Genomic DNA, 16,073 nt, shown 5'->3' with positions numbered 1-16,073 from the left:
TTCCACCTATGATTGAATCTTACAAAATAAATCATATGGATGTTAATTAGGAATTTCTCCTTTTAATTAAGAGCTCATTAAGCAGGTAGTAATTAAAACCACTATCGACAACGACTTTGCTAATTAGTTCCACGTTTTCTTACCGCTTCTTTTCTTTTTTACTCTTTCGTTATCGCATTCATTCCGGCAAGAAAAATAGAAAAACCAATCCCGAAGAAATAGAGAGATAAGGAGATTTTAGAAGTGTTTTCCGGGATAACAGATCAGACAATGAAATACGAAAGGATTGAGCATTGATAATGTTTATCATTTTTGGCCTATAAACGATACAATCAAGTTACGTATTTAATCACGATCAAAAATCGAATGTATTATCTCTACGTGAGATCTGACATGTACGATTACAAGTGTATAAAATTGCTGTCAGCAAATCAATCAATGCGAGACATTTATCGAATTTAATTCTCATGTCAACTTCGTTTCGTAGAGATAAACAATCGATGCTTACGCAATGCGATTTTTAATTAGCCGTTCGCGATAATGGGACGAATTAGGATGAATAGCGTATCGCGCTCTTGCAAGCAAAACAACTTGATTAACCGCAATAGAATCCGTGACCTCCATTTGCATTCCACGATCAATTCCAAGAGCTGGAAATTCATGGAAAGCTACTTTCTACACTCTTTTCTATATTCTTCATTAATTTCTAAAAAACAATTGGATCTATTAATATTCGAACACCTTCATTTTCCGACTATAAACTTTTTCGAAAAATTTCTACTTTTATCGCTGTTCTTGATATACCACAAGGTACCGTCATATATCTTTAAAACCGCAAATGGAGAATAATTTCCATTGATGTTATCTCCTATGATTTATGTTATAAATTGTTCTTTGAAATAAGATATTTCCTTATTTTTGATCGGTGATGTATTAACTCTCTGTCAAAGATTGCTGAATGAGCAAAATAACGAGTATCAGAATCAAGTGGTTAAACATTGCTGCGGGGGTGAATGAATTGAATACGTAGCTGTGGTTTTATATTCGAATCATTGAGAAAAAAGTATAATGTCGGCAAATAACGCCTTTTCCTGTATTGAATTTCATACGACGGGTCGTAACAATGGGGGATCCTCTTCTAACATGTTTCACGGTGTTGTTCCGCGGAACGCAGACGAAATAATACGACTGAAAATGTCTGTATAAATACAAAAGCACGACACGCTTTTCACGAATCGATGCTTCGTTCGTTATCAAACAATGGATAGATATTTTCGAAACAACAAGGGAGAAACGCAACCAACGAAACGGGGGACGCATTATTCGCACGAATTAGTCCACTCATTCGTTATTTTCTTCCCTTTCATTTTTTCCTTTTCTCTTTTTTCGACGAACGTTCGTCGTCATTTTCTCTTTTTTTAATTTTTATCATCGATCAGTCACTGTGAATTTCATCGTTTCTGTAATCAGTGTAATCATCGCTAAATAAATTGCACGCGTTTTCACGCGTCCTCGAGCAACGCCGGCTAAACGGCGTTTCACTCAGTTGATTGAATCGAAATAAATTGCACGCCAAATTCGACGAGCGATATATTTTCGAATCGGCGAAACGTATCCCTCGTTTTCGAGTCACGAAAGAACGCGAATTAATCACGATTATAGGCTACCATCCAACCCTCCCTGGCGCGTTCGAAACTTTTCACACAATTCTATAACCTGTTTCGCTCGGAAATCTAAATTCAATAATCTGATTTTGCCGAAATTGCATCCAATTTGCATGGAAAATTCGACCGACTCGTAGCTGACCGCGCACCTGACGCTACCCGGTAAACTTTTCGGAACAATACGAACCAAGTGAAACAGAGATAAACAGCGAAGATGAAGGACAGGATGAAAGAGACGGACGGAGATAGCAAGTTGACGCGACCTCTCAAGTAAAAATGACATCTGATTATCAGCGTCACGTAGCTTGTACCGCGTTTAATTAATGAGTGTCGCGGTCACGTGAGTACCAGTACCAACGGTTCCAATTATCCGCTTCGATTCTGTATACAAGGAAAGAAACTGAAAAAAACAGAGATATTCAATATTGCCACAGAAGCGTATTCCGCTCGATCGACAGATTTCCTCAATTAGTATGGAAGCGATCGTACTTGAATCAACACCGATAATTTCTCGTTACCGGTCGCGACAATACGAATCGTGCTTTTTCATTTTTGTGAATTAAACAGTGAAAGGTGGACGCAATTCTAAAAAATTCCTCGGTTATTTTTCACGAAGAACGAAGTTGTTTGGTGAGTTAACGAACGGGTCGTTTAAAATTCCGTGAAATTTCAGTTTTTTTCCGGTCACGTCGTTGAAAAGCGAACATTTTCTCATCCGTTCGCGTCGGTTCCCTTGAACGACAAAGACCAAACGGGGATGTGTGAAAGTCACCGGAGGGTAATTGTTAGCCTGTCGCGGATCCCTCGGGGAGAATTTCGTGCGATTCGATTAAACGATAGCATTCGAGAAATCTCATCGCGGGGATAACCGATTGCCTGATACTCCGCTTAATACAGCGAGCCAGTAAAACAATTTAACGGTATGTCGTGGAAACGGCAAGCTTGCCGAGCTTTCAACTCGCGTTTACGAACGAGAGGAAAAGTCCAAACGAAGGAAGCACGCTAACGAACTATATTGTGAACAAAATAAATCGAAATAAAACGTACCGGCAGTCGTGCAACATCCAACATACATTCTCGTCCATAAGTCAGGGGACACATGCTACTTTCAACTTTGCTTTCAAATTTAACATTATTAAAGATTTACCATATTAAATCAAAAAACCGTTCATTGAATCCTTATGTGGAATAAAATATTTTAAAGATTTTTTAACATTACTATACCAGATAATTTTTGCATATTCTGCTCGGAGTTATTATCATACACAAATATAAAATTATTTTCAATAATTTTAATAATATTATTGTGATCCAAATTTATTCCTCGACTTATGGATACGAGTGTACTAAATCCCTATACCCATCTTCCGAAGCTTCGAAATTGATTTATTTTTATTTACTGCTTCCTGTTCGCTCGATCAGAGGTTATGGTGAGTGAAAAACGAAAATCATGTTTCCATCGTGAGACAGGATTGTTTCCAATATTTCGATCTGCCAAATGTATTCCTGTCCGAACGCAATAAAGCCATCCAATCTGATCGATCGAATTAAATCAATTACACGCTGAATTTCTATTTCCATGATATGACCTTTCGCGTTTTCGCCTCCTTAGAGATCAACGAACCCATTTTTGTTTCCTTTCGATCAGTAGCTCGATTTTAAAGGGGTCAGCACCTCTGTGCTCCCAGATGTAATCACTTCGGCACAAATACCAGGCCGTCCCCTTTGTAATTCCCATTATCGTGCCTAGTAATTACTTTTGCAGTGGCGCTCTTTGACCGTTAGTAATCATTCCCAAACGGTCGCTGGTAAAAGAAGGCATCGCGTGTTGTTGTAATTAGAAGAAAATTTGTTCGAGATAAAATTCTTTACGATAATTTTACAAGTGTTTATAATTACCTGAAAACTTGTAGACATTTCAGAGGCATGGAAGGAAAGGAAGCAAGCACATCATCGTTCCAAATGAAGGACGTAAAATCGGAGACACCTCCCTCGAGTTCTTCGGATAGTTCGAACAATTTGGAAACCACCAGCGGGAGACGAAGCATGTACGGCACATGCGTTACGGCAGTTGACCTTATTAACCATATACTCATCGTCGGTGTGACAGTTTTTCTTCTTTACTATTCGATGCGCTCCTTCGGCGTGACGGATTTACACGTCACCCTTTGCACCGTGGGGGTATGTATATCGATCAAATAAAATATCAGATCAAACGATATTTCCACCGAATTTCATACAATAAACAAACAGAACTCGTTCGCGATTTTTATCACTCCGTTTCATTAAACACTCGACGATTTCTCTGATCATTGATTATATCGAAACAAATCACGATGATCCTAAACTTTGTACAAGAACTTTTCTCTGTACAATGGAAAAGCGAAGCAGAGAATCTAAAGCGAGAAATTTTAATCGTCGGAAAGAACGTTAGAAGGGAAAATAGTGGCAAGAAGTTCCCGGTAACCTTGCCTAGAAGTCTCCTGTTCGTAAGTTCAGAGGGGTCGATTTAGCTGCGATTCAAATTGCACCATTTATTTCTCCGGTTACACACCTTGCTGCCCGGAACGCGAAATCGAAATTCAAGAATGACCGTGAGCGCCAGCTAGCCAGCCCGAATCCGGGGAGGATTCTTTCCCTTTAAAGGGCAGAAAGGGTGTAACCGAGGTGGCCAAAGAAGTTCTAACGACTTGGCCAAACGACTGCAACTTCCTCCACCTCTCACGACTCGATCTTCTCCTTTTCAGTACGTCCTACTCATGTCAGAGGCCATTGTCGTGCTAGCCGATGGGAGCAGCTTGACGAACTTTCTTACCCGCCGTGCCAAGAGCCACGTCCACTGGATCCTGCAGTTACTAGGAGCGATCTGCGTGGTGGCCGGTATTGTGCCCATGTATCAAGCGAAGACCTTTCATTTCCAGTCGATCCACGCGATCCTCGGGATCGCGTCAACAGTGATCATGCTGTTCCTGGTAGCCTTTGGTTACCCAGTCTTCGTAGCGGCGAAACTTCGCGCGGTAATCAGACCGGTGGTCATCAAGTTTTCCCACAACTTCTTGGGCATCAGCTGCTTCGTATTGGGTATGGCTTCCCAATGCTACGGATACAAGAAATCCTGGCTAACCTACGTCTCCCATGTACCTAATATTCAACTAATCTGCATAGTCGTTACCGCGTTGATCACTATACTTTCGTTGAGAGGTGCCTTGCCGACGCTATTCAAGCAATTCATGACGATGTTTCGATAAACCGGTCAGAGTCTCTATATTAGAGATCGAAGATAGAGTGTTAGAACAGACAGGGACATCAGGGCAATCTCTTGGAACGGTGAAAATTGGACTGTCGAAAATTGAACCTTAGATTTATTCACTGTGCCAGGAGAAAGGAAAATTGAGATAGGTATTTTTGTTCTCTTTTTTTCTTTCTCAAAAATGGCCCTGATGATCATTTCTGTTGTATTAGATGTAGAAGGACAAATGGTAGCGGAATCTAAGACTGTTCAAATGGATTCTTCTTTCATTCTAGTAAATATAGACTGTTCGAAGATCGACGTGGCTGTTGTCAAAGCGAACGTTAATCGTGTGTAAATTACCGCGCGCATATGTATCGAAAGCAAACGTTGATACAAGCGTAATTCGATTTTTAGCGATACACGGAGCACAAGACCAGAGTACACATAGGGGAATACCATCATCGTGTCAGGAAAATACGCGTTACGTGAACGAACACGGGATCAAAGATCAATTATATAAAGCGATTAGGCTTGGACGTTGCGAATATTTATCGTCGATAGTGGGCGTTCAAAAGCGACCGCGTCGAGAATTTTTCTGTCACAATCGTGAACGATTACGGCGAATTGACATTACGTATAGTGAAATTATCACGTAGCCGAACTTTCGTGTTGATTTATCGTTTATCAAGATTCGGTTTTCAGCCGAATCATTATATGACTGACGCATAGCTTAATGTAGACGATTAAATTAATTCTGTTAAAAGAATTCGATAAAAGACAGCTTCTAATGATCTGTCAATCCCTTAATTTATTACCTACTTTATATCTGTAATGTGATATTAATGGTATTCAAAATTTTCTTCTTTTATTAATTATTTAACACATTAAATACAATTATTCAGAATACGACTGTTTCGTTTTTTCATTTAACCTTCCCATTTTAATTTCTGTAAAATTCTTTTCTCTCAATTTAACTCAACGCCCGCTGGCACTGAACATGTTAAAATAAAATCAGTTAATTTTCATGTTTAATCTTTCCCACGTCTCACCTGTAAAACCAGTCAAAGTTTGTCTTCTGTTTCATACACAAAATTTGAGTAGGCAGTAGACAGTTTCTGACGATCCTCCCGGCGGTGAACCTGTTAACATGCGATAAGTCGGCTGAATCTGACAAGAACGTTTACCTGTTTCAACAAAATTTCATTCGCGACTATTATGAAACGTTAAGATATATTTATTAATTCGCGAACAACGCTGATCCCCGTGTCGAAAGGAGTAGACGCGGTTCCAGGCAGAGACACGTTGCTTCTGTATCCGCAAACATGCGAATGCTTATTCGCCTTTGGGTAAACACGCGAATGACGTTTGCTCGAGTCAAACGTGAACGCATTAATTAGGAAATTCGCGACCCCGTTCGTTACCCCAGCCAATCGGCTTATTTTTACCGGTGACGCAGGGTAAATTCCAGATCCCTTGGCGAATTAATTTAACGCGAACAGTCGAATACCGGATGCGTTAAATATACTATCCGTGAATTAAATCATTTTTCGTGATAGATACTTCGAAAAAAAAATTGCCAACTGCTCTCACGAGAATTGACAAAAAAATTGATTTACCCACTTTCCAAACGAACGTTGTTATTTCGATACGGGACTCGCAAAATATTTGTATTCTTCGTGTAATCAACGAACTGAAAAATATTTCACCGTTCTGTAGTAATTTCCATTTCGTATTTCATACTTTTAGCTCCTTTTTTCGAGCCGTCATTCGCGAATTTCGGGCATTAATTGATAACGGTGCGGGATTTAAATATTCACTGGATAATTATCTCGCAATCGCGAGTTGAATTTCAGCGAATTTTCGAGAGCAATAAAAGTAAACTAGCAAAATCATTTTATAAATTATATTGTTTCGCCGTTATAACTTTGTCTTTCACGTTTCATGTAAATTCCTGTGTTATTGTTACTTTAACGCATGAAATTAATTTAGCGGAGATTTTTTCCCAGCCATAAGCGAAACGACACACGTGTACATACACGTACGTAGCCGCGCACTGTGACAGGGTTGAAATACGTAAAAATTTAATTAAAATCACACGTATCAAGCGACGAATGCTGAATAAAGGTTGCGGAAACGTCCACGCAAGTTATTATATAAATATTAAGGTAATTCAAGCGTGCAGGGAAGTATGTATACGCATGTAGTTTTAAGCTCCGTTAACGGGGTAGTTCACGTATTGTATGAATTATTCACGACTCTTCCGCGAACTTATAATGCATTAAATATTCACGACGCGTGCGTTAAATTCGTGCAGACGTTTGAATTTTTCATACTAACCAGCCATCCTTTGTCCCCCGACTTCGGCTCGTTTCGCCGCAATTTCTTTCGAAGATCGTCAAAGTTGAACAATTAAAGGGGATTTCAGGAGAAGGGAAAAACGGAGTCGGAGGAATAGAAAACGGTAACCGGATCTAAAGGATCGATAAAAAAGTTCGTCGACAACTATGTAGAAAGAGTTTCAGGAAAGTTATTCGGACTTGTAACCAGCGAAACGGAGCGAGCAAATTAATCGCGAATTAACAGGGGGGGAAAAGGGATGTTACGGGGTCCCGTGACGATCAGCTATTACACCAGAATGATTTCCACTCGAGAATGGAACGAAACAAAACGAGAGACAGCGAGGAAAAAAAGGATTGAAGGCAATTCAACGTGCTTTTACCGGTGAATTTGAATGGTCGACCATACAGCAGTTACCATTACCACCAACGTTCGCGCTATTATTGCCATACGCACGAATTCCCCTACCTTAACCTACAGTTTTCCAAAAATATTCACCTACCTCTGTTCTTCCCTATTTTTTCCCTTTTTTTCCCGCCGTTCGATGGTACCGTCAAATGGACAATTTATGCCGATGCATTTTACAATGGTCACAGTATTGTTCAGTTTATTGACTGTGCCATTGATGGTTTATTCTATATATTTTACGTAGATTACTCTTTAACAGTATTTGTTTTAAATTTAATTATAATTGAAACGATCAAGAATAATCGAATACAAAATATACCGCAGTCTTTTTTAAAGGAGAAAAAAGAAATAGCAAAAGATTTTGTTCATTTTTAAACCCCGACACCTCGATATGGTTTTCGCTTGAACCGCAAATGAATGTGTGCGTTCACGTAGGCCGGTGGTCAACGAATGGAATCGGACGAAACTTTTATCATCCATATCCGACAACGGGTCGACGCGATACCGGCGAACGAAACAAAGTTATCTTGCACGTACGACAGAACGGAAGTTTGCCACTGCGAAATTCCGTGGTTCCGCTCGATCGAACCTAACTGCGTGATGTCGTTGTTCGCAAACGCCTCCACCAGCAGCCCCGTGGCAGGGTGTAATAACGATTCAGAAATTTCTGTACACGCGAACGAGGAATGTACATTGTTAATCCTAGAACGGGCAGAACGAGAATTAACGGTAGGATATTTCTCATCGGTTTTGGCTAGACGTCCCTCTCCAATAAGTGTGGTTTTGGATACAGACACTCCATGGTAGCTGGGTTACGCTATAGGAGATTCATTTTAACCAACATGCGTATACAGCGTAATCCTCGATGAAATATTCAAATTTCAGTATAGTAGATCGATCAATCAAATGTTTTAGTGAAAAAGTAACAGAGAAAGAGCTTCGGTACGTGACACGGTATCAACGGGATCGTTGTTAATTAAGCGAACAACGGGTACAATGCGATGGGTAATAACGAAACGATGAGGTCTTTCTAACTTTTACGCTTAACAATGTGTTCATTAACCTCTTAATTAACATACGTTATGAGGCGCGTAATAAACCGGCTTTTGTTCTGTCACGAACAGGACACAATATTGCCAACGGATCCGATTCATTTTTTCCTCGTAAATCGTCCGCTATCCGCTTTTGTATCCCTCACCCTCTTCTTCGAACGCGTCGATCAGCCCCCGAGTACGCATACATATGCATGGCCAGATCGAATCTCGTCATGGTTATCGTTCACCCGGGCCCATAGTATCGGCCGGAATCAATTAATGTAAATCAAAAGCCGCGAACGAAAGCGCATCACCCGGTGGTCAAAAAGGGACTTGGCAAAGAACGCCGCGAAAGTGATACATGTCGGTTTTGATGATCTTTTTAGAATGATATATTTCATTTATGGTTATTTACTCTGAAGGGATGGCCAATTTAGCAAATTTCCATGAAAATTTGTACCCGTAAACTGTGTATTAATATTACAAGCACAGGTAAATTGAAATTTATAATTTAACATATTCAGTAAATTAATTTCATGGGTACGTTCACTATCGTTCGCAGGTGGGAACGTTTGGAAAGTTTGAAGCACGGACACATAAATGGCACTAAATAGAGTAAATTATCGAGTTTGAAATCTGGTTATTCTCCAAACGTTATGTTTACATTGTCTGTTTCCTACCTGCCCGTTTCACTCAAATGGCCCTTCCTTTAACTCCTATCTCATACCTTGTTTGTCTCACCTGACTTTCCTGACGCATACCACAGAACTAATCCTTTGCCCTCGACAATTACTCCACTGTAATCCATTGTTTCCGCAACAAATTTAAACCGCTCTTATTCTGTCCGCAGGTATAATAAATTATTACGGTACAACCGCTATATAATTAACCCTCCGCCTTTGTCAATTAGCGTACCGTAATTTTCTGATTCCCCCAAACAAATTGTTCACCGATTGTTCATTTGCGACACGAACGAAATGCTACCGTAAATAAAACATTACCGATATATTTATCGAAGGGCAGTGTACGAACGCAAGATTACACGGTGGCACGGGTCGATTGTGGACGCGGTTGAATTATGTCCCTGAGAGCACAAGTTACCGGACATCGGTCGGGACGATAGCGGCGTACCAGGTGAAATGGTTATGTTTCATTTCGCCCAGGCTTAATAGAGGCAACGTCAATCGTTGGAAGAGGCCGGTTGAAGGGTCACGCTTTCCACCAGGGATTTGCGAACGGAATATCGACGTGCTTTGTGCGTTTTCGCCGTATATCCAATTGCTCGAGTCAATGGTATTTCAGGCTCCTTTCAGCCAATTGTGTACCCTTGAAATACTGCACGATATATATCGTCCGTTGCGTTCGAGGAGCGGGTTTATTAGAACGATGAATGTGAAAAGAATTCGCGAAAAGAATATGGAATCGCATTTCGATTCAATATTTACATGTTTCGATAAATCAGATCGTTGTTCGGCTGTATTTCAAACAACTGATGAAATTGAACAAATTTTAATCGAGTTCACGGTAAACACGAGCGCGTATAATATAAACGAAAAATACAGGTGTGTCGGAGTATGATTTCAAAAGGATATTGTCTGCAAACAGGAACTTTCAATAATATCAATTGCAAAAGAAACATCCGAAACGTTTCATCTCTTCGACGCGTGCAATTAGTATGGTTGAAAAGCTCGGACAGGGGGATGATTTTGGGTCAAAGCCAGATTTTAAACTCATTAAGCACACGCCATTCTGACGGACCATGGGAAACGCATTTATCCGGTGTTTTTCGTTTGCCCCTGTCCACGGTTATTTTCACTCACGATTCACTCTGCGCGCCCGTGCCGGACAAAATATTCGTCTACCTTTCCGTTGTAACGTCAGAGAAATTGATTTTACCACAGGAAATAGGATATATAAATCATTTACACGCCGTGTAATTCTTTTGTGGAAATAGAACGTGTACGCGGTCTGTGCCACCTGACCTTTATACCTGAGGCTATTATTTTATTTCATTTTGCGCCCTTTATCTCGTTCAAACTACACAAAAATTGTACTTGTTTATCAACACTGCGGCTTTTTCATCCGTGTAAACATTCCACAACTTCCATTTTCTTTTTTTTTTTATCTATGGAATATTTCAGTTTCTTTTTTTTTTGGTATCAGTTAACAGCTAGCTGTCAAGCTGCAACTTTTTTTTTTACAACCGTGTTGTAGCTGGTTATTTTTTTGTATTCAATTTTATAAAAATATTCCATGATTTTTTTATATTTTTCAAAGTACATATTGATGCTTTTAAACGTTTATTTCTGGATTTACTGTAAGCCAAACACCATTTAATGTTTGAACAAGGTATAAATTTCCTAATTGAAAGCTTTACACGTACAGAAGCATGAAATTCTGTTACATCTGGATGAAAACAACAAGCGGTTCAGAGATTTTCGCGATAATTAGTTTCCTGTTTGTTAATATGTTCCACACGTGCTGCAGTCATTTAGCTGTGAGATCCTTTTACAAACAATTATGATACAGCAAGACTTTTGGAATTATTTTTCCATAATTTATCGACACAGATTGGCGATTTCGAAATATTTCATTAATTTTGGGGCTTTTTCCAGAAACTCTATGTTCTTTCAGAATCACAGAATCCCTATAATACATGGAAATTCAAGTCAAGGACTGCTTAGATGAAAAGAACCTCGGGGAACACCCTGTGAATGAAACGAAGCAGGGATTTCCTCTCGTTTCATCGTTATATCCACAATATCAACAAGTAATATCACGGCGAAGCGACCGGTATTCTTAGAACGCTTCGATAACGACAGAAAGGAAAATGCAACAACCGCAATACTGGGAAAACTTGTCCATAAGGAAACTCGAGCTAGAAGAATGCATTTTTGCAAACGACCTACTAGTTCTTTCTCATTTTTCCTGAACCTCTCTCGTTTGCTAACAAACAGATAAAAAAGACGAGGTTTTCAGATAAACTTTGCACTCTCCTCTATAAATCATGGTAATAATTTCGTGTTTATGCACGATAATGACCCAAACACGCTGCAATAAAATAGAGAGCTGAAATTAATAGTCATCCTAATTAGGGAATTTCAACCCCAATGAGAAATTTGAAGTAAACCCTTAATTTAGAATTAAAAAAAATTTTATATAATGCATAATTCTATGGACGATCGATAATCGTAGTTCTTCGAGTTTAATTTCGGTCACCGAATAAAGTTCTCGCGTACAATCTCTGATGCCGCGAAAAATTCTAGCCTCCAGTTTTAAAGCACCCCTTTTACACTCGAAAACTTCGTTCGCCACCTTAAATCCGGCCTTATGTAATCAAGCTGGAATCGGAAACTTGTGTGGCTCGTAGCTCGTGGAAAATCTTGCCTCTTCTAAGTAACTTACCTTTTCACAGTAGTTTTCACGTAGCCCGCGATATTCGTCTGATATCCTTCCCCATCGATCCAACTTATCCCATTTTCCCCTTTTGCACAGAGAACACTTCCACTTTGAGAGCTCCTCGTCATCGTCGACCATTCTGACGATGTAATTTATGATAAAAAAACGAAGAAAGGCTCAATAATAGTCGGACTTTGTCTTGAAACACGCGGTGAGAAAGTGAACGATGATGGTAATAGGGAAGAGAGATTTATCTTCGTGCAAAAATGAACTTTCTCGTATTCTTTGTTCAATTGATCAAGTTTCATTCCTGTTTTCTTTAGATTGAAAAATCTCAATAGAGCCTCGATGAAATAGACAATACCATCCGGCGGATGTAATATTATTCAATTCTCTGGATAAAGAAATTTCATTAAAGGATGAGAACGCTTTCTGAATTTCAAAAAATCGAGCTTACGATTGCGTGGTCATTATTGGGACAACGTGTGATCGTTTCATATCGTTCGAGAGATCCGAACAGCCTATGTGTGCAGCTTTTGTGCGACTGCGACTACGGAGCAGAAAAAGAATTTTCGAGCGCCGGGTTAAGTCTTTATTAAAAAGCTTCCGTTCCGAGGGAGCATCTCGCGACGCTCCGAGCAAACAACGATAGCATCAGGGCCACGTATAATTTCCCGGATACATTTACAGGAAGACATTTATTTAAAAGTATCTGCTTCCAACGAGATTAGTTCACGTCCTTGTCGCGTGTAGCATCGAAGAGGAACGGGGGTGGAAAGCGAAATAAAGACGATGCTAGCGATAAAAGTCCGTCCACGTAAAAGCAAACTTTCCTCTTAAATTTTATTTTTCCTTCTCATCTTTTTTTTCTTTATTTTTTATTTTTACCCTCGTCATACACTGTAAAGTAGTGATAACGATTCGCTGATAACGGGAGCCCGATGCGACGACGGAATCGAATTATTCGTTAATTTTTTGCAACGTTGAAAATCTAATTTAACCGCCGCGGCGCTCCGCCACGATCTACGGTCACCGTGGAAATTATTTTTATATAAGGCGAGATATAAGCATTAACAAGGCTCAATATTGATCCCAGCTTGTTCCATTTTTATTCAACCCCACGATTTGCCGGCGATCTATAAAGAATGTACCAACGAACGGATGCTCGCACATACGGGGTGTTGAAAAACGATAGTTCAGGAATTTGCAGCTGTATAAATGCCGACTGGTTGAGATACTCGAGGTGTTTCAACGAAACACAACGATCGTCCTGTGTTTCTTTTTTCAGTGATAGAACGCGAACAGATGGCACCTGGCAGGAACAATCTTTCTCGAAAGCTTGCGAGAAACCTCATCGGTGTTAATCAACTTTATTTCTTCCGTTTCTTCGACTCCTCGTATTTTTCTCTTTGTTCCCGTGCGAATTTGCCGCTTGACAAGTCGCGACGTTTGCTTTACAAATTGTACAGATAATCAAAAGGTTTTCCTTTCGAAAAATTAACGAAATAGCTCAGAAATTCCGATACAACAAAGTTCACCTTGGAAGAAAATTGGGAGCAGAACAATAATGAGAATAGATAATTAAATGAAGAAAACACAGGGTAGCTTTGCAACTTAATACTGTTAATTAATTCAGTGACTGTTTCGACTAAGAAACGATCAATCCTTGTTAAGAATATCGATGAAATATTAATGTAGTTATATTCATGAAACTTCAAACTTTAAATTGATATGCCACAAAGGTATTTTAGCTATACTTAGCTATAAATTCGCATCAGATTTCGTATGTTCCAAGATTGGCCATTATTTGGTACAACTGGCATTCATCCATTTTATACTAAGAACAGTGATGAAACGTTTATGTAGTTATTTTCGTCGAACTTCGAGCTTCAAATTAATGTACCATAAGTGCCATTTGTGATACTTTTATGTCATCAAATCGAGTCAGACTATCTTCCGAAATGGACCATCTGATATAGAAGAATCCAATTACTTTTTTATACTGAATGTCTGAAAGAATCAATTTCTGTAAAAAAGGGATTAAAAATCCAGTTTTTTAAAAAGTGCATTTGAGATATCTCTCAAATTATTCTGTTTCCAACATTTTACCCTAATACTTTTTTATTCAGAATGTCTAAAAGAATCGATCTGCGTAAAAAAAAGTTCAAAAATCCACTTGTAAAAAAGTGCATGTGCATCGGGTAAGTGCATCGCTACACTTGATTCGAAATATTTCTCAATCTATTCAGTTTTCAACATGTTACCTGTTGAAGCTTGATCAGCTGAACGATAGATTAACGCATTCGGCATCTCTTATCGCGTTACGCTAAAATAACAAATTCACAAATGCACCTACGTCCGGTAGAGAGGAAATATTTTGCTCGAAAACGTCCTTATCCAGATAGTTTCGCGTGCACGTAGCGGTCGCATAAATATTTCCTTAGAATGCATTTTGCGTGCACGGAACCCAGCGTCATATCACGTATGCATACGTAGGTACGTATCTCTCAGTGGATCATCCTGTTGTTTTGTCGAAGTCGTTACATCCGCTGTAGACAGCCTCGTGTAATCCCCGAACGAGGACTAGCTCTTGTTATATGCATAACAGGGTGAACTTGTCAGGTAGACGCCAGTCAAAAGCATTTTATCCTTTATTGTTGACACGCAATCAGACTGAAAATGAATTTCTTCTGAGGTTTCCAAAAAAAAAAAAGAAGGAAAAAGAAAGTGTCCCTCTGCGACGAAGAATTTATACGGTGACTAAAGATTCAAAGCACGCTCGCGACTTTAATTTCTTCTCAACTTATCGAACAACTTCATGGACGATGGATGATCTTTATTTTCGCATCGGAACCAATGCCGGGCTATCAAATTCGCAATCGTTCGTACGTGCATCGGTCGTTGGCGGCTTGAAATATTCACCCTGGAACCACATTCAATATTTAAAGTGCTTTTAAATGCATGTTTCACCGCGATTACGTTACCCCCGTTCGTGTTCGAGCCCGTGCAACGAATCGACTATTATCACCGTCGATGCATTCGTGTAAGTTTACTACATTTTTCATACTCTCACGTATCTTTATTTTCACGATTATTCCTTTTCATATTCCTGCGTTTTGTTGTTTTTCCATATATGCGGGAGCACGAACGAGCGAGCCCGTAATAAAAGGTTCTTGATTTCCAACCCTGTACCGTTTCGATTCGAGGGTGAACGCCGAGCTGTTTGCATGTTTCTCACGATTTCATCCCTCGCCCTAACTCGTCCCACCGTCGTACTCTTTAAGATTACAAACAAATTCCTTTCTTTTTTTTTCGTGTAACCTCGATCGATGCCGGACTATAAGTGGATGACGCGACCCAAGGAGCATCCAAAATCGAATTTGTTCTGGCGAGTGACGGCACGAGTAGCTTGGTTGGCCGTATATAACAATCAGGGCTTATCACGGTTCGTCAGTAAAAGGCTGACGAGGCGTGGGTCAATCCCAGCCCGGTCGATAAGGTCATCGAGCCAGCGAGCATAGTCATTTGCCGACACCGGCCAGTCACCTCGTAGAATTATCCTCGTTGACGAGCGGCCAGGGCTTTCTAGCCGCATTAGGGACACGAATTTCTTCCGGAGATTCGCCTAAGACGAACGAGAAACACGTCTCCGGGTCGAGAGCCGGCAAACGTTGGAGAATCTGGCTGGCCCAATTTCTAACGAGCCTGGTTAAAACTCCGGCACATTCGTAGACTAGAACTGACGAAATTTTCTCCGCGAATGTTTTTCTTCCGGTGCGATATTCGTAGTTAAAAGCGGCATGACTTTTTGGACACTGGCTAATTAGATTTGATTGGCAAAAAATTTCAAAGGTTTATTAAAATGTTAATGAGAAGGAATTTACTATCTCTGGGGCAAAATTCGAACAGTTTTGAAATAAAATACCGCAAAAGTTTCGAAATTTACTTGAAAATCTAATATATTCCGATGTAATTATCTCCTTATCTATTGGTACAGAT

The 16,073-nt window shown here is 39.8% G+C and overlaps 1 protein-coding gene across 1 annotated transcript; it reads left to right on the top strand.

Annotated features, from left to right (window-relative positions):
- The first annotated feature begins 2,106 nt into the window (after positions 1 to 2,106).
- On the top strand, positions 2,107 to 5,805 carry LOC114875903 (probable transmembrane reductase CYB561D1). The gene is made up of 3 exons (XM_029186736.2): positions 2,107 to 2,294; positions 3,578 to 3,845; positions 4,412 to 5,805. Exons 2-3 carry the CDS (start codon positions 3,591 to 3,593, stop codon positions 4,910 to 4,912), a joined length of 756 nt encoding a protein of 251 aa, XP_029042569.1. The 5' UTR covers positions 2,107 to 2,294; positions 3,578 to 3,590; the 3' UTR covers positions 4,913 to 5,805.
- The last annotated feature ends 10,268 nt before the right edge of the window (positions 5,806 to 16,073 follow it).

Source organism: Osmia bicornis, chromosome 14 (genome assembly GCF_907164935.1).
Source record: "Osmia bicornis bicornis chromosome 14, iOsmBic2.1, whole genome shotgun sequence".
NCBI lineage: Eukaryota > Metazoa > Arthropoda > Insecta > Hymenoptera > Megachilidae > Osmia > Osmia bicornis.
Note: the sequence above shows the minus strand (reverse complement) of the source record. Positions and strands in the feature narration are given on the sequence as shown.

Excerpts from the sequence above, each read along its gene's own strand:
- LOC114875903 (XM_029186736.2), top strand. The coding sequence starts at position 3,591 with ATGGAAGGAAAGGAAGCAAGCACATCATCGTTCCAAATGAAGGACGTA. Across the intron at positions 3,846-4,411 it reads TCACCCTTTGCACCGTGGGG|TACGTCCTACTCATGTCAGA; the intron begins GTATGTATATCG and ends TCTCCTTTTCAG.